Raw genomic sequence first — 23,211 nt, 5'->3', positions numbered from 1 at the left:
CTGAAGTCGGAGCATTCTCTACAGCTTTAATTTCCTCCCTTTAGTTCTTGGTTTCAAGAAATGCTTTTCAAAAAGAACGTTGTAATGCTTTTGTTAAGTAGCACCAGCTACAGTTTGTGCTGTGTTCAGAGGTGCAGTGCCTGAGGTACCAGACGGTATGTGCTGAACAGATCACTTTTTGCGGGGAGGGGGTGTTGTTTAGCTTTTGTCCAAGGCAAATCAGATCCCCTTCTTCTGTTTCCTCAGTAGAAAATGACGTTTAGTAATTTTAGCAGTTTATGGGCCTCAACTTGGGAAACCAGCTGGAGTGCTAACCTTCCTCGTTCATACCGCTTGCAGCATTCAGGAAACACCAGGCTGTTTTGGTCAGATTTGGAAACAAACTTTCCTCCTTGTCCAGTCAGCTGGGACCCTTCTGCCAGTCTTTGCTGGGTCCCTGACAGCTTCATTCAGCTCAGCTGTGCCGACCGGCTGTCGAAGCACGGCTGGGGAGGTCACGGCGCTCCTCCTGGCGACCTGCCGCTGCCGAGGCACCCGCGAGCTGTTTATGGCAAAGGTACTCTCAGCTCGGACGCCTTGGCATCTTGGGGCAGCAGGTTACCCTGGATCAGACGTAAATTTTGAGAAGATCCTGAAAGGAGCCTTCTTTACCAAGACTTCTCCGCATCTGTCTGTACTTAGTCTGCGGAAGGTCTCGTCTCCCGTTGGTGGTCATCAAGTCATCCGATTTTGCAAAGTTCAAAAGGATCACACTGTTCTAGAATATTCCTTGGGATAATTAAAAATACTCTAGAAACTACCACAAAATATTAGAACTCGTCTAAATTCTTATAATTCATGTTTCCCATTTTAAACCATTGCATGTGCATCTCACATTTTAATGTTATGTAAAATATTTTCAAGAAATGTTGTAAGAAACCATAAAAACGATAATTACAGAGTATTTTCATAGGAACCCTGGAGAAGGAAGGTCAGGGTCAAGGCGACAGTGAGAAGAAAACACGCTGCAGGAGTGAGGTGGGAAGAGCCACGCGGCCGCGGTCCCTTCTGGGGAGTGGATCTGCCTGCCCAGCTCACTGGAGAGGAGCCAGGTGTCGTTGTTGGCGGGCGCCAGCCCCGTGTGGGGAATCTTCTCTCTCCTAGAGAGTTGAATGTGGCCAGGAACCGGGGTGGATCTTAGGGGTCTTCAGAGCCCGAGGCTGTGCACTAGAGGAGGCCAGGGTGTCTGTCCCAGGACCGGCGAGCACCACAGTTACTAAGCCTTCAGAAGGACACAGACGTGTTGTCCTCGGGGTGCTGTGGGCGGCTGGCTGGGGCTCAGGACTCAGCTCGTGGGAGTGATCCCAGGTCAGTGGAGAGGAGTAGGACTTTCCTGGACCACATCTCAGGTGCCCCAGAAAGTTGAGTGTAGTTGACATTTCAATTATTCTTTCTTAATCACTCATTTCTGGATGCCCAAGTGTTTTCAGAGGCCGTGACCAACTACTCTTTCATACAGTGAGAGCCTTTGAAAGAGTTCACTTAGTTCTTTTGTGGAGGAGCAGGGCTGGTGGGAAGAAGAACATGGCCTCCTTGTATCCATAAAACACTCCTTTTGTATTTCTTCTATCTCTGTAGCCACTGTTGTATCTGAGAGAGTGGCTACTTTATTACGACATCATCTGTAACTGATGAAGATTTGATTTCTCAGGGAGCGTTTCCAGTTTATTACACTGTGGATGACAAGTCCTTCTTTGTAGCTGACCCCTGACTTCTCCCAGCCCGTCCCCCCAGTAGCTGGGTCTCTGAAGACACTCTGAAGATCAGTGTTTCAGGCGGCGCAGACGGTACTGAGATAGCCGTGCGCCGCTTAACGCCACGCGCACTGGTTTATGACACACCCGCACCCATGGACTCTGGGGCACACCAGCGGCCCCTTTGTTTTGTCTCAGGTGCCAGGTCCTTGTTAAAGTGCCTAGTCACAGAACTAGCTCCCTTCTCGTTGGAGGGACTTCGAGTGCAAGCTGACCAACGACAAGAGCTTATCTTGCCCAATGGCTTAAACAAATGTAAAGAAATAACCCGGTTAGATTGTGAAACACTCAAGTGCCATTTCCTCATCTTAGCCCCTAAAAGATGCCTTACGAGCTGTGGATTTTCGTCTTCTTTGCAAATCATGAAATAGAACATTTTGAAAAGTAATAACCTGTAATACGAACACTTGCTTTTTTATGGTCTTTTAAGTACAAAAGGCTTTAAATATGATTTTTGTCAGAAAAAGCAACATTGGAAACCTATACCAAGTATATTTATTATAAAAGCAGCATACTTGAAACACTTTTCAAAATATGGAAGTATGTAAAGTATAAAGCGAAAGTCCCAATTCTGTTGTGTTACTTCCTGTCTAAGAGAATTTAGGCTTTTAGGAAATTAGTTTGTATTGATTCATTGATTTGAGAGAGAGAGAGGGAGGGGAGGGAGACACCGACCTGCTGCCCCACCCACGTGAGCACTCACTGGTTGAGTCTGGTGTGCGCCCTTACCCGACAGGGTGTCAAACCCACGGCCTTGGCGAATCAGGATGACGCTCAAACCAGCTGGGCTGAATGTAGGTTTTAAATTTAAAAGTTCTTGGCCAGTCAAAATCTGTTACACTTTTTAAAGTATTCTATAACATTAAAGCAAAATATAAACCATATCCCCTTTATTATTATTGCTAGCACTAGTGACTATCTGGGTTATAGTGAGCACTTGTAGGTTCTCTTAAAAACCAAGATAGGAGAAAAAGGATGAGGACGATGGAAGGAAGCCAGTGGCAAAATCTTTTTAATTATCGTTGTTCAGATTTCTGATCAATGTAAACATTTTCCAGTTCTATTTTATAACTTATGAAAGCTAATTTTTATGATTGTACAGATTGGGGGAAATTGTGGACCATGTTAAATATTTGTACAGTATATTTCCATACCTGCTTCAGACAAGTCGGTGCCTCTGGAGTAAAATCTCACAGACACCAAGATGTCTTTACTTACTGTTTTTCCAGACAGAAACGTACTCTGACCTCTTTTTGGCGACGTGAGTCTCTTCCTGGCTCACCTCCAGAGGGGCCTCTCCTCCCGCCTTTGCACTCGCACCCTCTTGTGTTGGGACTTCTGGACCTCCTGACAGGACCCTGGGAGCCCTGAGCATTTTGTACTGAGGAAACAGAACAGGAGGCTGGCTGTGGCAGAAGTCCATCTTGCCTTCACGATGGTGCTCTTGTGGAATAAGTAACGCATGCCTTCGGGGTGGAGTGCCGGGGCAGGGCGGGAAGTTACTTTCACCGTGTGCCAATACCTGCGAAAGGAACAGCCTTGGGGACTAAGCCAGTTCTGACTTTGGGTGAAGTGACTTGCTTTTGAGAGCACCATTTAAGACAAGGAAAGGGACTTCTGTTGGCCTAATAACCCTTAACTGTATCTCCCTAAGAAGATACAGTTAGAATAATAACAGCGTAGGAATAACCATAGTTATTTGGGGTTTAGTACAGGTCAAATCCCGTTACAACAAAATTCATAGGCTGTCCAGATGCCTTGACTGTCTTACAGCCTTCCCTACAAAGTGTCACGATGCAACATGTCAGATCATAGAACTTCTTTGGTGCTTAACTTTCCTCGGGGAGGAAAAGCACAAGGATATGTTTGGGGGGCATTTCAGCCCCATTCAGTGTCCTGTTAACACCGTGGCCAGTTTCCTGCTGCTGGGGTCATGGATTTGAGCTTGCCACAGCGGGCCCAGCTATGCCACCCTGAACTTCACAGTGCCCGGGCATTTGTATACTCGTGCCATTCAAAAGGTGTTTAAGCACCAGGATTTGCTCGGTGCTTTTGGGAAAGACGTAGATCAAAAATGGAGTCCATATCGGTAGGAAACACACACAGGCCACTAGGGCGGGGAGACCAAGTGCGAGGTCGCAGTGCGGCTGTGAGAGCGATTCCAGAGTCCAGGGAGGGGCAGAGCTTCAGTGACACCTAATCGCTCCCCTAGGGTCTGTCGCCTCGTGCACCAGCCCGCCAGCAAAGGTCTCACGGTGTTTCCGTGCTGCTCGTTTGTGTGGCTCTCATCGTAACGGGATTTAACCTGTACCACCTTCCTCAGAGAGATGCAGGTCACACAAGTGAAATGCCGTGTGCCCCGTCTGTGTTCTCTGGACTCGGCACAAAGTGCATCGAACTGTATGTGGGTAAAGATGCTATTGAGTGTATGTAAGTGCAAGTCTTTGCAGAGAGCTTCATGAACATGAATATTCATTTTGTTTACTTTTATACAGAGTAAGCTAGAACACGTACTGTTTATGTAAAACACATCACACTGTCTGTGCAGTGTTATTTCCGTGTATGATGGATGAGAGTGTCGCTTTAAAACACTAGGTGTTTTGAATAGTGCTGGAGTAGCTGGTGTTGCTTAACGTGGCATTTTTTTCCCTGTCCACACTTTCCGCCCTTGGTACAGGTGTTTTTTGATAAAGCTGTGGAATGTAAAGGTATGTCTTTCGTGGGGTGTTCAAGAGCCTTTTACCTTAGCATTTTTAAAGAGCTTCCTTTATGGGCTTCCTCCTGTGTCTGACGTAAGCAGACTTTAGTTTAATTTTAACAGTGTATTTCTAGAGGCAACATTGGACATAAAATTTTGACATAACACTTAAGTTTCTGACTTGTTTTCCCCATCCTCTGATTAAAAGACAGTGTGAAAGGCTTGGGGTGGGGGGTTGCCTTTAGAAGACAGGATCTGTGCTATGAAGAAAGAATGTAGCCAGAGAGTTGCAGGTGGTAGTTGTTCTTATTGTCAGAACCCTGGTTACCAGTACTTTGCAATTTCATTGAGGAAAGTGATGTAAAAGTAACCCTGCACACGTTAATGTGTGAAGCAAGTTTAGGGACTTGCTGCATTTGCGCAGACCTCTTTTTGGTGGAGGACAGGCCATACCGAGTGGGACGGGCAGTGTGGCAGGCTCGTCTGTGCAGATTTCTGTGCCAGGTGGCCTGCCAGCACAGGGCTTGCTTCTCTGCCGAGTTCTGTGCTGACCACGTCTGCCACAGGCAGGGGTACACTCCCTGTTCCTGCCCGGGATAGAGACCCGCCTAGATAAGTTGACACTCTGCCTGACCTACGGTCTGTGGAAGGCCTGGTTGCAAGAGCGCCCTCTGTTGACTTTCCTCAAACGATGAAATTGTGAGCTGGTACACCGGAGTGGTTGTGAGTCACAGCTGTTGGGTCTCATGAGCACATCCCTCTCCTTGTAAAGAAACGAAGCGATTCCTCAGGTGTTGGTGCTAGTGCTGGACCCTGGTGGCGCGATTGAGACACCAGTGGGCTGAGAAACGCTTGTTAAAAATCTGGGACATTCTGTGAACCCTGGCGGTTCTGGTGGTTGCAGAGTTCGAGTCTGCGCGGGGTTCCCCATCTCACCGGAGGTATTTGCTCTTTCTCATCCGTAGAGGTCCTGTAATGAGGAGGGATCCGAACAAGCTCAGAACGAAAATGAATTTCAAGTAAGTAACGAAGTCCGTTCTGTGTCTGTGTTGCGAGGTGGGACCGTGTTAGCCGACCTTGGCCACTCTGCCGGGGCAGTGCCTGGAGAGCCCTGGTCCGTGTGTCTGTCCTGGAGGGCGGGCTCTCCGTGTGTGGGAGCCATGGCGCCGAGACTGCAAGGACAGTGGGTGTTCCCGATTCCTGCTGAGAGTGGAGGTGGGGTGTGTGTGGTGTCTTCAGGGGAACCCGAGGAGCATTTAGGGTGCTGAGAGATGGCAGTTTGAGGTGCCATTTGTACATGACGTTCTCCTGTGGGGGCAACCTGTCTCGCTGCCGCACCATGCCTGTCACTGCCCAGGTGTTCCAGTGGCCCCCCTCCCGGGGCACATAGGAGGGTTTTTCTCACTCCGGGTACCCAGGTAGGAGAGGGGTCTTCCTCAGTTACAGAATGTGACTTAGGACGATCCCCCTCTTTGAGGCTCAAATGTGAGGGGTCTGGAGCAGGTGTCCCCCCGTCCCAGAGAGGAGGCAACTTCTGAGCGGGTTTGTGTAGAAGGGGTGTCTGTGTGTCTGTGTGTGTGTGCGCGCACAGAGATTACTGGCTTCACTAACTACTAACTGTGTGCTAGTCATTAAAATAGTTAAGACATTAAAAAGCAGTGAGATTATAAAGGAATAGAAGTGCTGATATTTTGACTCCGTGTTGTCCTCGGTGGGTGGCCTTGCAGGCGCTCTGCTCTGGAGACCTTGGTCCAGGGGGTCTAGAACAGGCTGAGAAGTCACTGGCGGGGACGTGGAGGACAGACACGCTGTCCTCAGTGGTTCGAGGCCTTGTGTGCAGCCCAAGGACCTCCCGGGGATTGGAGACGCGGTAGCACCGAGACCCCTGTGCTGCTAAAGCCAGAGTGGACTTCCGGTCCTCGTTTCATTCAGACCTGTGAACAGCTTGTGACAGCATCCCCCCGCCCGTTTCACAATGTTTGCTTCCCCAGGGCGGCCGGGACACGGACACAGTGAAGACCTGCCTGGTCCCTGCTGCGCCTCGTCTCCTTCTGGGCCCGGGCCCGTGGCGCTAACTTCTAGCCCTCTCCATGGTCCGGCCCAGGGCCCTCTTCCCATGCTCGGGCCCTCCCTGCTCGGTCCACCCGACCCAGACCCTGCCCTTGCGTTCCTTCCTTGCGTTTTTCTCATAGCGCCTGTCCTTCCCAGACCCCTGCTTAGAATTCACAGCACCCGCCGTCGGCCTCTCCTTGGTGCTCACTTCCCTTAGGGAGCGACAGCGAGGCGTATGGAGACCTGGTGGTCACAGAAGGACCGCCAGCGCTCCGCGCGCTCACTCTGCAGTTGCCCGGGGGCCTTCTTCGCCTGCCTGTTTGCCTTGCTTGTGACTTGGGGTTTTCTTTCCTCCTCTTGTTCCTTTCCAGATCCTTCCCTCCATAAACTCTTCCCCCTTTCTCCCAATTTTGAGTAAGTGCTGAGCAGCAGGGTCAGCAAGAGCAGAGACTGTCCCGTTTACATCGTCCGCAGCAACGCGGCAGAGACTGTAGCGTCCTCAGGTCTTTCTTCCTTCCTGGCGAGGGGCCGACCTGGCTCGGGGGATTCTGGGGCACGCGTGTTCAGTCACATCGGGAGCCCAGGAGCCGGTGTGCTGAGTGGGCACGCTGTGCGAAAATGCCCACTGAAGTAACAAAATGTTGTCCGTAAAGCTCGGAGCCTCAGACTCTGAAGGACATTCGCGTTGGATGCGTGCGCGCGCGCCTGTGTGTGTTGTATGCAGTGCTAACCTAGAGCCCTTCGGCGTCACCCCTCTGCACAGGAAAATTAGAAAGACGTTTCAGTTCCAGCGAGGCTCAGGGCCCCAGTGAGGAGAAACCCTCATCGCGCTCCCCGGAGACTCCTGGGGAGGGTCAGCGTCTCTGAAGGGAGCTTGTGCAGGTGGCGAGGAGCCGCCAGTGGCGGACCGCCGGCTGGCCGCCTGGGTCCACGCCTGGTCCTGCCCCGCTTCTGCCTTTCCTCCGGGCAGCGGGGCAGGGTCCGAGTGGAGGGTCGAGGGACACCCGCTAATCTGGTCCAGTCTCCTGGGGGTGTCTCTGATGCTGGGCTGGAGGCCAGATGCGGCCCCACGCCTCACACGGCGGGGGGGGGGCCTGCTTTCCGGTCAGGCACGTGAGTGGGGAAGACGTCTCTCCAGCTAGAGAGAGGTGGCAGGGGTCGTCGCCGTTCATTCCAAGTTTAAAAAGGAGGCCTGTCCGAAGTCGGGCGAGTGCTGTGCTCAAACCCGGCAGCTTTCGGCGGGTCGGTGCTGCGTCCTTGGAGTCGCTGTGTCCCTGGAGTGGCTGTGGCAGGTGCCGGGGCAGACTCCTCCAGGGCGAAACCTCAGACCTGGGTTTCTCGGGCTCCGGGCTCCAGTGGCTGGCTGTCGGGGTGCTCTCTTCCTGCCTCGCAGACACCCTCTTGCTCGGCCCTCACATGGTGGAGGGGGAGCAAGAACAAGCAGAGCTCTCCCGTGAACTCTGGCCCCTAGGACTCCCCTCAGGACCCCCCCAAACCGGTCACCTCCCAAAGGCCCTGCTTCCAGACCCCATCGCATGGGGTGGGGACTGCAGTGTGTGGATTTGGGGGGACTCAGTGTGGTTGGTAGCCGTCACTAACGCAGAGCTTGAGTGGATCAGGGTTGGGCCTCACAGGGTGACGGTCAGGCCATAATTGTGGGGCTCACATAAGATGGCGACCAGACAGTGGGGGGTTGCCGGCAAGGCCGCCTGTCCCACCAAAGGCACCGGTGACCGAACTGCTTCCGACTGTAGGGCAGCCCCGAGGCCTTCGTGAGTGGTGTTTTTCTCTTACTTCCTTTGTCTCTGTTCATTTCTGTAACGTGAACGTGACTTTGAGAGCTCCGTTGTATTTTGAACGGTGTCTGTTCGGATGGTATTCCCCATAGATGTTTCTTTTTTCCTTTTTTGATATTTTAAGTTTCCATTTGTGGTTGCCATGCAGTAGTGTATGAGTTTCAGGTGTCGCCCCCCCCCTGATTAGACACTGTGTGGCTAAGTGACCATTATGTTACATTTTGCACCCACCTGACACCTACGTGATGAGTAGGTGATGACATTCTACGTGATGAGTAGAGTATTGACTGTATTCCCTGTGAGGTACTTTACGTCCCCATGGTATTCTGTAGCTACTCAGTTTGTACTTCTTTATTGTATTGATTTGAAAGACAGACAGACATCAGTTTGTTCCACTTGTTTATGCTTTCTTTGGTTGGATCTCGTGTGTGTCCCACTGAGGGTTCGAACCCACCACCTTGGCACATCAGGACGACGATCTAACCGTCTGAGCTACCCGGCAGGGCTGCTTGTTCATTTGTTTTGTTTTTTAGATTCAGTTGTTGATAGATACCTATTGCCATTTTACTCATATTTTTTACCTTTTTTTTCCTCCGAAGGGAGACACTCATATAACACTGGCTTGGTGGTGATTAACTCCTTTAGCTTTTTCTTGTTGGGGGAGTTCCGTATTCGACCCTCAGTTATAAACGACAGCTTTGCTGGGTGTAGCCTTGGTTGTCGGTCCCTGCGTTTCATCACTTTGAATTCTTTCGTGCCCATTCCCTCTGCCCTGCGAAGGTTCTGTTGAGAAATCTTTTGACAGTGTTACAGGAGCACCCTTATAGGCAACTAACTGCTTTTCTCTTGCCATTTATCAGATTCCCTCTTTGTCTTCAACCTTTTGTAATTTAATTATGATGTGTCTTGGTGTGGGCTTCTTCGGGTCCATCTTGTCTGGGATGCTGTGCTTTCTAGACTTGCGTCTGTCTTTTCTACCGGCTTAGGTGTCTCTTCCCTGTCGTCACTCCTCCACACAGGGGCGAGTTTTCTGCTTCNGACAGTGTTACAGGAGCACCCTTATAGGCAACTAACTGCTTTTCTCTTGCCATTTATCAGATTCCCTCTTTGTCTTCAACCTTTTGTAATTTAATTATGATGTGTCTTGGTGTGGGCTTCTTCGGGTCCATCTTGTCTGGGATGCTGTGCTTTCTAGACTTGCGTCTGTCTCTTCCACCGGCTTAGGGACGGTCCCTGTCGTCACTCCTCCACACAGGGGCGAGTTTTCTGCTTCTCGCTCTCCCTTGTGTCCGGCACCCACGCCATGCAGACGTCAGTACACTTGCCGGTGTCCCGTGGGCTCCTCAGACTAGGTGACTCTGCTCTCGGGGAAGCACGCTGATGCCGGGCGGCATCGGCCCTCGGTGACATCTGGTGTGTCGCCCCTTTTCAGGGAGCCGAGGCGATGGTTCTGGAGAGCGTGATGTTCGCCATTCTTGCAGAGAGGTCGCTGGGGCCGAAGCTGTACGGCATCTTTCCACAAGGCCGCCTGGAGCAGTTCATCCCGGTAAGAAGGGTTCGCGACGGACTCATGGGCTGGTGGTCCCAGCATGAGGAGGGCAGAGTCTCTGTCTCGTGGCTGCTGGCGCCTGAGGTGCTGGGGCTGAAATAGTGAATGTGACCTGTGTCTGAAAGAAAGAAAAAGCAAATTTCTATTGGAATTTGCATCAGGTCCTGTCTTTTCTGCAAAAATATGTTTATCCAAACCAAAAATGTATGTGAGACATAACGTCCCTTGGCCCCCAGAGCTGCCTGCCCTGTAGTGCCCCCTTCTGCTGTGCCCTCCCCTGCAGGGCCTCCTAGACCTAGCTGCACAGTACGTGGCCCCGCCCACTCTGACCCCGCCCGTGGTCTCTGCCTGTGAGGCCACCGCTGTTCTCTGCCCCGTTTCCTGTTGTCCTCCCTCTCTATTGGGCACCTCCCTGTCCCTGTGTGCCCGCCGGGCTCCTCTCCCATGTCCAGGCCCCGTTCTGTCTCTTTCTGAGTCCAAACCGCTTGCTGGCCTCAGGCATTGTTAATGCTGCACTAACATATGGTAGCCCAGCCTTGCTTAGAGTTAAGGGTGGGAATCCCAGTGGGAATCCCACCCCTCCCCCAGTGGGCCCCCGGCCTCAGGAGCGCCTGTCAAAGTTAGCTCCTCTGCTGCACATGCTGAGCCTTGCTGGCCCGAGTCCCCCTGGCCTGCAGAGGCGGAGGAGGGTGCCCACTCTGAACCTGCAAAGCTGCTTGAGGGCGAGGGCCACTCGTGGCCGCTTCTCCAGGCCCTGCCTCACATGGTGTCTTAGCTACTTGTGTCTGTATGAAACGCTGGGCACAAGGACACCTGGGGAGGGGACGCTCTGCGTGCCAGGACTCTGCCTGCGTCCAATGGGGGCTGCGGGGAGGCGCTTCCTTCGTCTGATCCCACAGCCCCCAGACGTGCCGTGTGTGCCCGCTGTCTTCTCTGGCATGAGAATCAAATGAGACCATGAAAGTCTTTGGAAGAGTTTTGCGAATGTAAGTCTTCGCATGTTTACAAGGAGCAGCATGGCTGCACCTTGAAGACAGTGTTGACGGATGAGGCGAAGCCGCAGGGGACGCACACAGTGCCGCACTGTTCCAACGAAGCCCGGGAGGGGCACGTTCAAACTCGCTTCACACGTGCATGTTTGGGGAACTTCTCAGAGAAAGTGGGGAGCCGCTGACCCCGGTTCCATACCGGGACTGCGGCATGGCTGCCGCCCCGGTTCCGGAGCGAGTGCTCAGGTGCGTGTTTTTATGGCGGCGTGTTCTGGAGAAGGCTGTTACAGTACCGGGGGCCACTGTGAAAGGACCAGCAGGCAGCTGGTTTAGGCCGCAGAAACGGCGACTTCACTTGGCTGAGCCCGATTCCACAAGTTGTTTCCAGAGTGTCTCTCAACCACGGCATGGGGCAGGACGAACCCCGCCTTTCAGAGGGCACAGGAAGGCAGTGGCCTCTTGGAATGGGAGGCAGTCTCATATGTCCCTTCCTCTGCGCTAGGGATGGAACTCAGGACCCTGAGATTCCGTCGTCTGTGAGCACGTTAGCGTCACACTTCCCACGTTGCCCAACAAGTTACTGGTGTTTTCTAGGAGCTCTGCAAGCTGAGTGAGTTGCTTTAATTAGTCCTCAGTGTCCTGCTACTAGAAGCCCTGTCTCTGTCGCGTGTCCTGGTCACCTGTGGAGAACCCAGAGTCGGGGGGACTGGTGTTCCCCCTGGGCCTCGGCCCCAGTTGTAGGGCGCCTGCACGTGGGGAGACACGCTGGGTAGGTGCCAGCCCAGAGCCTCGTCCATGCTGTTTGTGCCAGCTCCTTGGAGAGCAGCCCCATTGAGGGGCTTCCTGTTGTGCTGGCGTTGACAAACACGGAAGATGGGGTGCAGGGTCTCAGTAATGGGCCCTCGGCTCTGTGGCTTTGAAGTGAGTCTGGAAGCCAGAAGTTGAGGGATGGTTTTTAGCTTGGGGCATTCACTCTTAACCCTGGGCTGTCCTACTTTGGATTTTCAGAGAAATGTCTTGGGGTTTTTGTAGGGGGCCAGTTCGTGTGGGAAAGACGGACTGAGCTCCGAGTGACCAGTTGTGGAATGATGGTCACCCCAGTGCGGCCGCAGGCTTTCTTAGGAAGCTGGGCCGACTCCCACTGGCTGGGCACCTGTTTCTCTGTTGAGAGCCTTCTCTGTGCCAGGCTAGGCAGGTGCCGGGGACCCCTGTGAACAGTGGGACGTGGCTCAACTGTGCGGGTCAGCATGGGCTGTCCCAGCCGATGGGAGTGGGGTGCTGGGCCAGCAGATGAGCCGCTGGGGACCGGGGGTGTTGGCCGCAGAAGGCGCCTCCCTCTGTGTGCGAGGCAGGGTGAGGACAGAGCCACCTACCAGATGTGAACGGCTTTCTCTGGATTAAAAGGGTTCAAAGTGAAGTTGATACTGGAAGGTGACCAGCCCTCACTAAGGAGTGCCCTGGCAGTTGCCGGGTCACCGTCTTTAGGCACAGAGGCTGTTCTAGAGGGAATGTTGTGCACTGCCTGGGACGCACGAGCCCCACAAAGGGGTTTGCGTTCTCGAAGGCCGTGTGCGCTCCCACTTCCTGGGTCGCCTGGAGAAATGCCGCTTCTAACCTCTTTTATTTCAGAGCCGGCGGTTAGACACCGAAGAGTTAAGTTTGCCAGCTATTTCTGCAGAAATAGCTGAGAAAATGGCTGCGTTTCATGGAATGAAAATGCCGTTCAATAAGGAACCAAAATGGCTTTTTGGAACAATGGAAAAGTAAGTGGTCAGCCCCTTGGCTCTCACTTAGTTCTATGTGGGCAGCCCCCGGTGCGGGGCGAGCATGGCGGCCCCCGTGGGAAGGCCCCCGTGGGAAGGCCCCCGGGGTCTGCTGGGTGCGGCCGAGAGCGGGCGGTGTCTGCCTCGAGGCCCGCTCTGTGTTGCACGTCGGGTCAGTCCCTGAACCGGGAGGGAAGACTTTGTAGAGATGCGGCGGCAGGGGGTCTGCTGCCCGGAGCGCCCTGAGCCCCGGGTCCACCCCGCTGTCCCTGACACGGAGACTGGGAGCCATGATCGCGTGGTCACATGTGACTTGAGCCCGGGGCCAAGCCACCGCAAATTGAATAACGCTTTTTTGCCCTCCTTTTTTGCAAGGTATTTAAATCAAGTGCTGAGAATTAAATTCACCGGGGAAACCAAAGCGAGGCAGCTGCACAGGTTCCTCGGCTACAACCTGCCGTCGGAGCTGAGGAACCTGCGGTGAGTGTTTGCCCCCGTGTCCGGGCTCAGAAAGCGCGTCTGTCCAAAACGTTAAACGTTCCTAGTCGCTAAGACGTCAGTGACCACTTACTCAGCTGGCCTCAGATCTGGCGTTCACAGTGGCGCTCTGCAGGCTGGGTTTCGTCACCTGGAGTTGTTTTGTGTGAATGACATCGCTCTTGGGTCATCACCAGGGTTTCACGGCAGGGTTGCAGTTCCGCTGGGTGACCAGTGACTGGGGCAGTGGGTTTCTTCTGAAACAAAACCAAAATGGCCTGCCGTGGTAGCAGCTGGGGTGTCATCCAGTGAGGGGGACAGTTGGAACTCTGGGGAAACAGGAAGAAGCGTGACATCGCTTGCTGAGGACACACCACCATGGAGTTTTCGGGGTGCGGGCTCCCGGCATACTTCCCCCGGGTGGGAGTATGCCCGCCTCTGGACCTGCCGTCCGTGAGGCCTGCTGGGCCCAGACGGACCCAACACGTCCTTCAGGGAGCGTCTGTCACGTCGAGGAAGACAGGGATTAGAGAACAAATACGTGACGTGCAGCTGTGACAAGTGCTGCAGAGGAAACCAGAGGACAAGATAGATTGACACGCAGGGGTGTGTCCTTGTCGATGGTCGGAGCGGGCCCTTGGAGTGGGGACTCCGGCCAAGCAGCAGCTGAGGTGGGGGGCCCCCAGAAGGGGAGCGGGGAGCAGGGCCGGAGCACCGGTCCTGCCGCCCACACTGGTGCCCACCCCGCGTGTGACAGCGTTTTCACGGCTCACGTGGCAAACACCGCCCCGAGCTGCAGGCCAGCGTGGAGTGCGGCCAGTGCGGGGCGAGCTGAGAACGCAGGGCCGTCTGCACTGGCATCTCACGGGCGTGGAAAGTAACAGCGGACCCCCCCCCCTTCCAGGTCCCTGCTGGAGTCCACCCCGTCTCCGGTTGTGTTTTGTCACAACGACTGCCAGGAAGGTACGAGCTGCTGCCCGTGGTGCATGCGCACCGAGGAATCGCCTCCGGGTGTGGTGGGTGCAGGGTCCCGGGGAGGGAGAGGGGAGGGACCTGACGCGACCAGACATGGAGTGCTGCGTAACTGTGGAAACGAAAGAGGGTGAGTTTCATACAGATCAACGGGAAAGTCTCCAGAAAACATTAAAAGAAAAAGGCACGTTTTAGGAAAATGTGTGGGGTATGATCCCTTTTTTGTAAGAAACTGTCCTCATAGCAGAAGTCAGAATACTTGCCAAACTAGGAGCTGGGGGAAAGGCCTTAGCCTCCCCAAGGTACCTGCTCCTTCACCATTGGACGCCTTTCTGTCCCTGGGAGTGGCACAGGACGGGCGCCTGCCCAGCCATGCGGGGGGCCTCCCCCCCTCCACAGCAGGCGGCACTGGCTGAGCGGCTCCAGTCACGCCCGGTGTAGACATGCAGGGTGTAGACATGCCGGCCAGTTCTGGTGTGAGGGAGGTCCACCGGCCAGTGTTGGCAAACGTGTGGAGGGGACGGGGGTGCAAACGGGGTTGTGTTTCCTGAATTCTGCTCCTGGGTGCATCTGCCTCCACCTCTCGTCACAGCCACTGGGAACGGGAGGTGCGTGCTCAGCAACCTGGAAACAGCGCCCCCTGCACTTCCCTGGAGGGGGAGTGGCCTGCAATAGAGCCCAGGTGGGCCCTGCTGGCCCACTGGCCCCTGGGGGCTGAGATGCTGTACCCTGTGTACATTAGGGAGTGGGGTGGGGGCAGTCCCAGCACGAAGGCCTGAGGGGCCAGTGTGGAGGCCAGCTCACTTTGGCCTAGAATTCAGCCCTAAAGGAAAAATGGTTGTAGGAACACTGCCTGTAATCTTCTTGGAAAGAAAACCCAGTGAGGGCAAACCAGGGGGGCCAGCAGCGGCCTGCAGAGCGCTGTGGTGGCTGACTTCACCCCTGGCATCCTCACTGGAAGGACACCAGAACCCAGCTTCCCAGCATCCCCGCCTCGGGGCAGCCAGAGCTCCAGTGTGCTAAACGGGCCTTTCCCTTGTGCCCCACGCGAAACGCTGGGGAGGGGAGCCCAGGGCTGTGCTCCTCGGGGGCTGCTGTCAGCAGATGGGGACCCGGGGTCATCCACCGAGGACTAGGCACCCCCGAGGACAGTGCCATGCCACGTGCCAGCCAGGGTGGCTGCTGTTGTCACTCGCTGGCTGTGCTGTTGAGGACTGGGGCCTTGGAGTATAAACCTGCCGAGGAAGCCTCACGACGTGCAAATGTCTCTGCAGGCAACATCTTACTGCTGGAAGGGAGGGAGGAATCTGAGACCCAGAAGCTAATGCTCATTGACTTTGAATACAGCAGCTATAACTACAGGTAGTGCGTTCACGTGTGTCTGTCTCCATGTGGTTTTGTTTGCATCTGTAAATAGTCGTGGGGCAAAGAGGTAACAGTATCACTGTGAGTCACAGTTTCTTCTGGGAACCAATGCTTTCTGTGCCTGTGCCCCCAGTGGCCGTGTGGGTGGCACAGCCCGTCCTCCACCTTTGTTGGACAGAACGGGGCTGTGCGTGATCAGAATCCAGAGCTGGGTGCCGTTCTCTGGGCTCACGGGTAATTTCCTTCATAAAAGTGCCAATAGCGGGAGAATGCTCCGGAAAGAGCTGGGTGGCAGTTGGGTGTCTCTGGCTGTGGCTGTGACAACAGCCCCGTTGGCCGTGGTTGCCCCTGTCCCTGTCACAGGGCTCCTCCTGGGGCCTCAGGGAGCCCAGCTTGTCGTGAGGCGGCTCACGACCCAGCCTCTTCCTTTCTGTGAACAGGGCCTCGTGGTGGGCAGGCCACCACATTCTCTGCACGTTGTTGCCTCTTTTTCAGGGGATTCGACATTGGGAACCATTTCTGTGAGTGGATGTACGATTACACCTATGAGAAGTACCCTTTTTTCAGGGCAAACATCCTGAAGTTCCCCACGAAGAAGCAGCAGGTGAGCACTGGGGCGTGCATTGTTTAGTCGGGAAATTACCCAAGTCAGTTGTATGCAGTTAGTGTGATTATATTTGCATTTTTAAACATGTCCTTCTTAAACTGTGAATGGTTAGGCAAACCCTTTTGCTTTGAACGTGTTTTTCTGTTGTTGTTGTTGTTGTTAAATGTAGACACAAACTTGATTTTTGAGTCCGGCTCTGCCGGAGAGGAGGGCAGCCACCTTTGTGGTTCTTTCTAGTTTTTCTGAAAAGTGTGGCCTCTGCCTTTTGGCGAACTCTGTGCGGGTCCCTGTGCGGAAACTGGCTCCCGTCAGTGTCCCCCTCTGCAGAGAGAAGTGCTCTCGGGCACCGTGAGTTAGGAGCTCGGGCACTATTACGGTCCTCCTTCCTATCCTGAGTCAGGGGCTTCCAGGGACGACAGGGACTGTCTCCCAAGAACCCCTGTCTTCCATTCCGCAGCCCCCCCACCCCGGGCTGCCCCCCTCCGCGCACCCTGGCTTGAGCATAAGCAGAAAGCAGTGCGGAAGCAGCCAGGCCGGGGGAGCGCTCCAAGCCTCCCTCTGTGAGCCTGTGGCGGGCAGTGGCGGGACGCCCTGCCCAACTGGAGGCATTCACAGAGGCCAGGGTGAGGCCAGGGTTGCATTCACCTGCTGCCGGAGCTCACTGAGCAGGGGTTTCATAAGCAACCCACGCTCCAGGGGTGGCCGTGTGAGTGTGGGCTCGTTGTGGGGCTAGAACTGTGTTGCTGTCTTCTGGCCGGGGTTTAAAGCGACATCTGAAGAACCTGAGTGTGTCCCAAGTGGCCAGGATGGTCTGTATGGAAAGGAAGCGTGGGAGAAAGTGGGAGAAATCCGCCCGGAGAGAACCCAGCAGCGGGCTCTCGGCGCCCTGCCGTGCAGTTAAATTAGACTTCCGGGAGGCCGGTGCTCTGGAGGTGAGGGCTCAAGCCAGCAGGGGTCTTCAGTAAGAAGGTGGATTTCACGCTGGGGGCCGAGCTGTGACCACCACTCTGCACATCGTGGAGGCTGAGGGAAGGTCTTGTTCCTTGTTTTCTGGGAGGTTTGAAAACAAATCGAGGTCCCAACCTGCATCAGGTTACCGTGTGGATGGGGAGAGGTCTGCTCGCTCTCTCCAGTCGGTCAGCGAGCTGTTTCTAGACGGGAGCCTGGGAGTTGCCAGCCTGGGAGTTGCCGCCGCGAGGGTTTGGACGCGCTCCAGGGGTGGCCCCTGTTTCCTCTGCTGTGTGCGCCCGGGCCCTTCGCGCTCTCCTTTACGTGGTTTTATCCGCTCTTGGACTCTGAATTATACTAGTCTGTTAAAGCGAGCTGAATCTCCGTTTGTGGTTTCTGGGACACATTTGTATGAGGTGGTGGGTCTCTGTTCCTGGCAAGACTGTGGGGGGGCCTCGCTCGTCATGCATTCTGGGCCTTGAACTCTTTCTGAGGGAAGGTCATTGGTTTCTGTTGCGTGAGGGTGTCAATCAGTTGAACTGAAGTTTTCCATCTTCATTTGCTGGGTTCAGTGTTCAGTGTGTCCCAGAAGTTAGGCCTGCCCATGCGGTGGCTCGGGCCTGGGCTTTACAAACGAATCTGCCTGGATTCAAGCCCCAGAGCTGCCGCTGCTGGCTGTCACTCCCCGGGGAGTTTCTGCACCCCGTGTCCTCACCTGTGAAAAGCCTTCTGTTGTGGAGAGTGAGCCAGTGTGCGGGGACAAGCTCCAGGCAGTGCTGTCCCTAGACCTCGCGGGCACCGGCACATCCCCATGCGGTGGCCTGCCTGCAGCAGCGCTCGGACCTGAGGGGCACGTCCTGGTCGTGGAGTGTGAGAGCTGACTTGAGAGGAGGAAGGTGGCGGAGGCCACACAGGGGACGGGGGCGGAAGGGCGGGGCATTCCAGCCAGGTAACCGGTTAACGAGGGAAGGGTGACCGACAGCCATTCTCTTGTTTACAAAAGAAGGCATTGGTGGTTTGCCTTTCGATGGCGTGTGAAACACTCACGGACCAGGGGCTTCCTGCCTTCTAGTTTGCACGTGGACCAAACGTGTGGAACTTGGGACAGAACCTAGATAAACTGTCTTGTCTCTAAACCAGAATTAGATGTTGCCACCTCATGAGTGTAAGTGGGTAAAAACCACGGCACCTTGGTTGGGGGGCTCCACTCTGAGGGGCCGTCAGAGGCCCTTCGGAGGCGTCCGGCCTGCAGGCTGCATACTGCTCAGGGTGACTAGGAGCGCAGCCCGACACGAAGTTGTAAACTAACACATGGCATTTCCTGTGTGACGGCATGTCACCGTGTGTTCACTGTGTGGCCCGAGACAACTCTTCTCCTAGTGTGTCGCAGAGACTCCGAAAGATTGGACTGCGCTGCCCTACGGCCTGGTGCCTGGCTGCACTGGGGGCGGCCTTAGGATCACAGGTGNCGGCACCTTGGTTGGGGGGCTCCACTCTGAGGGGCCGTCAGAGGCCCTTCGGAGGCGTCCGGCCTGCAGGCTGCATACTGCTCAGGGTGACTAGGAGCGCAGCCCGACACGAAGTTGTAAACTAACACATGGCATTTCCTGTGTGACGGCATGTCACCGTGTGTTCACTGTGTGGCCCGAGACAACTCTTCTCCTAGTGTGTCGCAGAGACGCCGAAAGATTGGACTGCGCTGCCCTACGGCCTGGTGCCTGGCTGCACTGGGGGCGGCCTTAGGATCACAGATGCAGAGCATCAATGTGGATTAGAGTTAAAAAGCCATCCTAGCTAAATTACTTTCTCCAGAAGTAGCCTTAGCTTCCCACACCTGCCCTGCCAGCTCTGCGCCCCGGAGCCGTTAGAACTCTGATGCCCCTGGTGACCGCTCCAGATGAGGGAGCCCCCAGGTCCCCCAGGCCCACTGGGTTGGGGGGGCCCCTCCACCAGACCTAGATGCCGGTGTTTCACGGTGGCTTTTCACGGCGTCTGTTGCTAACCCTCACTGGTCCTTCCTTTGTTTTATTTTTTTTTCTTAGCTCCATTTTATTTCCAGTTACTTGGCCGCATTCCCAAGTGAATCTGGAAACCTCAGTAATGAAGAAAAGGCCGTTATGGAAGAAGAAATGCTCGTTGAAGTCAATAGGTAATGTTCCTCCTTTGCTGACCTCTGTCACAGGTGGCAAACCCGTACCCGCGCCCGCGCCCGCCTCCACCCTGTTTATCCTGCCCGGCACCTTGTTTCTACTGGGAGGCAGCGCCAAGCTCTCAGCCGTTACGGAGTCGTTGCATTTGTACAGTCCTAGCATTACCTCTGGCCCTTTGAAGGCAACTTGGTGACCCTGCTCCACGTGGAGCACAGTGGGGACACCCCCTGGCTGTGCGGTACTCCAGGAGCACGCAGAGTGCGCCCCGGTGTCGGCAGGCAGGGAGAGCGCTGCCTGGGCTTCCGCCCTGTACTCCCTTGGGTGAGGCTCGCCGCGCGGGCTGCTGCCCAGGCCCGCACCCTGGTCTCTGATGCTCGTGGACTGGCGGGCGCCAGCTGACAAGGAGTTTCCTAGAAAATACTGGAAAACTTACCTGTTGGTGCTTGCTTTTAACTGTCCTTCATCGGCTCCGAAAGCAGGGCTTAGAGGCTTTCAGACCCCCAAAGGGCTGGGCCTGAGCTGCTGAGGGTCTTTGGGGTCTCCTAGGAGACGCTTTGGTGGAACTTTGGCCCACCTTGCTCTGTCTGCACCAGTTGGTGGAGCACCTCTTCATGGCCTAGAGAGAGGGGACCGGAGTGGGGAGAGGGAGAGGAGGGTCCATGGGTGCAAACAGCAGCGATCGGCTGCCTCTTGTGTGCGTCCTGACCAGAGTGCGAACCTGCCGCCCAGGCACGTGCCCTGCCTGGGGATTGTGCTGGTTGCCGGGTCTTCCGCCGACTCACTGAGCCACACCAGTCAGGGCTCTTGGTGGTCTTCAGGCATGTGCACACCGCTCCCCGAGTGTGCGGCCCCAGGCTCCGCCTGCAGCGTCCACCGGGAGGGACTGGAAGGCAGGTGGAGGCGGCCCACATGGAAGGGGCGGCGGTGGTCGGGGGTTGCCGGGAAGAGGCGGTGGTGAGGAGACGGTAGGCGTGCTCGTCCAGAACCAGAGCTTTTCTTCAGTTGCCAGAAGCCCAGAGGCATGAGTGCGGTGAATGTGGTGGCGTGAGCATGGCGCAGCCTAGAGGGTGACTGGCCCATCCTGCTCCTTGCCCGGTGCGTGGCCCTGCAGAGTGGAGGAGGGGGCAGCCCCCTGCCTCGGGGACGGGCGTCTCCTGCTGGAGGTCCGCGTCTCTTCCCCCCACCGCCAGAGGCCAGCGAGCGTGGCAGCGCTGGCGCTGCGCCTTCCCTGGCTCAGCCACCGCGGCCTCACGTGAGCCCGGGGCTGCAGTTCTGTGCACCAGGAATAGGCAGTGGGGTGTGTCCGCACCTGCCAAAGGCAGGGCGGGAGTGGCGTTGGTGCCCTGCTGCGGGCCACGGCCCCGCGGAGTCTGCCCAGGAGGGCACTCGGCGTCCAGACGAGTCTGAGTGAGGTAGAGTGTCCGTCCAGCAGGCGTGGCCTCTGGTCCTCTGGTGGGTGGCGCCCAGGTATTCACGTGGTCCCCTGCTTCTGTGATTACAGGTTTGCTCTTGCGTCCCATTTCTTCTGGGGACTTTGGTCCATCGTACAGGCCAAGATTTCATCCATTGAATTTGGATACATGGTATGTGTTTGGGGTGTGGTCTCGCTTTCTTCTCTGGGGGAAGGGCTGCAGTGCATGTGGGTGCTCGGTGGTGGAAGAAGGGTGCTCAGACGGGGTAGCCGGTTCCCCGTGACAGCCGAACCAGGGGACCGGGAGCTGCGGGAGAAGGGCCACAGCGTTGAAGGCACTCTGGCTGACCCCATGTCTGCCTGTGCCCGCCAGTGGCCCTCCCAGGACCAGCAGGCCGCCTCCCCTGTGTCCGCGCAGGGCTGCGTGGGCCTGTGTTCCTGAGGGGGCTGTGGAGGCACAGATGCGAGAGGCCCAGCAGCACCCTGGGTTCCGCTGACACGGGGGCGCCGAGGGCACACGGTGTGCAGGGGTGTGTGGTGGGTGCGTCTGCTCCCCGTCCGTGCTCTGGCCTCCAGCGCCCAGCTTAGAGGTGGGGGCTGGTGCTGACGGAGTTAGACACCCCCCTTGCAGACAGCCTGCCCAGCCGGGCCATCCTCGTGTTCCAGCCTTAAGAATAGTGCTCGTCACGGACACTGCTCTGCTGTTGCATGGGTGTGCTGGGGCGCCCCGGGTGGGGGCGGGTGCCCAGAGGCTGGAGTGAGCCCCTTGCTTTGGGACAGGTGGTGGGAAATGACTGGTTTTGCGTCCCCAGTCCTGTATGGGGGTGGCTCCTGCTTCTAGGCAGAGGTGTGGGAACACACAGGGGCTCTGAGGCAGAAAGAAAAGGGTAGATTTGGGTCTTTAAAGCAAATGTGGGGTCATGGTGACACCATGAGACAAAGCAGACTTGTCTGATGGGCCCCATGGAAGAGGACCCTTTGCTGAGGTCCACCCATCAGTGCCGGGGCGCTTGGGAAGTGAGATGGGGGGGCAGGCAGCTGCAGGTGCGTAGACAGAGCCCTGCCTGGGGTGGGGCCGGGCTGGCCCCGGTGACCACGCTGGGTGAGAGCGGTTCCTTGTGTCCCCAGGAGTACGCCCAAGCGCGATTTGATGCCTATTTTGACCAGAAGAAGAAGCTGGGGGTGTGACAGCCGGGAGGACCTCCTACACTCTCTTCCTGGACTGCGCAGGCGGCCCAGCCAGCAGGCCGCCGCCGCTACTCCTGTTCCCGCGGCGAGGAGCTTGGACGTCTCGCTGCCGCACACAGATGTGTATGATACGAAAGACTGCATTAAAATTGAGTAACATTTATTTCATATCTCGTTCTACCAGTTCACTAGGCCTCCGACACGAGCCGGCAGCAGAAACAGTGCAATAGTGCGGTAGGTCCGCTCCCTGCAGGCCGCGTGCGGGCGCAGTGCTCCTGGTTAACGTTGGTTTTTATGGGACTCGAGCGGGCCTGCTGACGAGCGCCGAGCCGGCTCTCTGTAGGAATCAGTGTGTGCAGACACTGCTCGTTCTCAAGGGTGGCAGGGGACAGGACGGACTGTGACGTCACTGGTGGCCTGCCCCCCGGTCTCTGAAAGCTGCTCTTTCACCCTCTGATCCAAATGGCTGACGCTCGAGACCACAGACTGCGCGTGACAGGTGCAAGCTGCCGTCTCCACGCTGTGAATGTCGATCCCGGGGCCTGGTGTGCACTGGGCGCCAGCGACTCTCCCTCTCGGCCACGCCCTCCTCCCCACTGAATGTGCTTTATTAACCCTGGCCTCAGCCAGCGGCTGGGCCAGGGGCAGCATGGGGGTGCGCGGACAGCGGCCCCCACCCCCATCTGCCCTCCCTGAGCAGAAGAGGGGTTCTCTCCCCCTCTCGGCAGCCCTGTCTCCTCCACGAGTCTGTCCAGCCTGGAGTTGGCAGTTGTGTGACAGGGCTGGCTGCCCCCAGGTCCCTGGCACCTTGGTGTGCCAGACGGGGCTGGAAACCTTGGCCGGGGCTCTCGGTGGCCAGTTGTCCCTGCCCTCACCACTTCCTGGCAGCCCCAACATCACCCCGGTGGGAACCAGCAGCTTGTGACCTGTGGGGGCGTGGACAGAGTGTAGCTGTGAAATTCATGTATGTTAACTGCCCTTTGGGATAAATGCCTTTTTTAGAAAACCTGAAATCTTATTTGAATTGTTCTCTGCATATGTTTCTGCCACCGCAGAGACTGCACTGTACGATCAGCGGGAAATAAAAACCGTCTTCAGCTGCCCCTGTGGCTGTGTTCTGAGTCATGCCGACCATGGCCGCGTGTGCGGCGGCGGGGCGGTCCCCGTGGACGTTCCACGGTTCACCAAGTGTGTGTCTGGATGTCTGAGCAGTAACACTGAGCAGTAACTGATACCGAACACTTCTCTCCTGTGTGAGAACTTGCTTCAGATAAAGCTGCCGGCCCCTCCCTGTGCCCGAGAGGCTGGGCGGCTGTCCCTTGCTGCCTTGCCCTTGCCCCAGCCTTCCTCTTCCTCAAGACACCAGGCCGCTTGCTGTCTCCCAACCGGGGTGCGCTGGGGCCCGTCCTAGGATGATGGGCTCCCCGCCACCCTCCCGTGCCCCACACACACC

General features: G+C 56.1%; 1 protein-coding gene across 4 annotated transcripts in view; it reads left to right on the top strand.

Annotated features, from left to right (window-relative positions):
* Positions 1-22,859, top strand: part of CHKA (choline kinase alpha) — a 37,638-nt gene extending 14,779 nt beyond the window's left edge. The window contains exons 3-13 of one of the 4 annotated variants that reach the window (XM_037062525.1): positions 4,474-4,501; positions 5,457-5,510; positions 9,772-9,885; positions 12,507-12,640; positions 13,016-13,120; positions 14,022-14,080; positions 15,364-15,451; positions 15,950-16,058; positions 19,052-19,158; positions 20,661-20,742; positions 21,699-22,859. In XM_037062525.1, the coding sequence (XP_036918420.1) occupies positions 4,474-4,501; positions 5,457-5,510; positions 9,772-9,885; positions 12,507-12,640; positions 13,016-13,120; positions 14,022-14,080; positions 15,364-15,451; positions 15,950-16,058; positions 19,052-19,158; positions 20,661-20,742; positions 21,699-21,758 (940 nt within the window). In that variant the 3' untranslated portion in view covers positions 21,759-22,859. The remainder of the gene's footprint in view (positions 1-4,473; positions 4,502-5,456; positions 5,511-9,771; positions 9,886-12,506; positions 12,641-13,015; positions 13,121-14,021; positions 14,081-15,363; positions 15,452-15,949; positions 16,059-19,051; positions 19,159-20,660; positions 20,743-21,698) is intronic. The other 3 variants (XM_037062522.1, XM_037062523.1, XM_037062524.1) reach the window with 3 other exon arrangements.
* The last annotated feature ends 352 nt before the right edge of the window (positions 22,860-23,211 follow it).

Source organism: Sturnira hondurensis, unplaced genomic scaffold (genome assembly GCF_014824575.4).
Source record: "Sturnira hondurensis isolate 20B ecotype Veracruz unplaced genomic scaffold, ASM1482457v3 Scaffold0014099, whole genome shotgun sequence".
NCBI lineage: Eukaryota > Metazoa > Chordata > Mammalia > Chiroptera > Phyllostomidae > Sturnira > Sturnira hondurensis.
The sequence above is the reverse complement of the archived record's forward strand: the minus strand, read 5'-3'. Positions and strand labels throughout refer to the sequence as shown.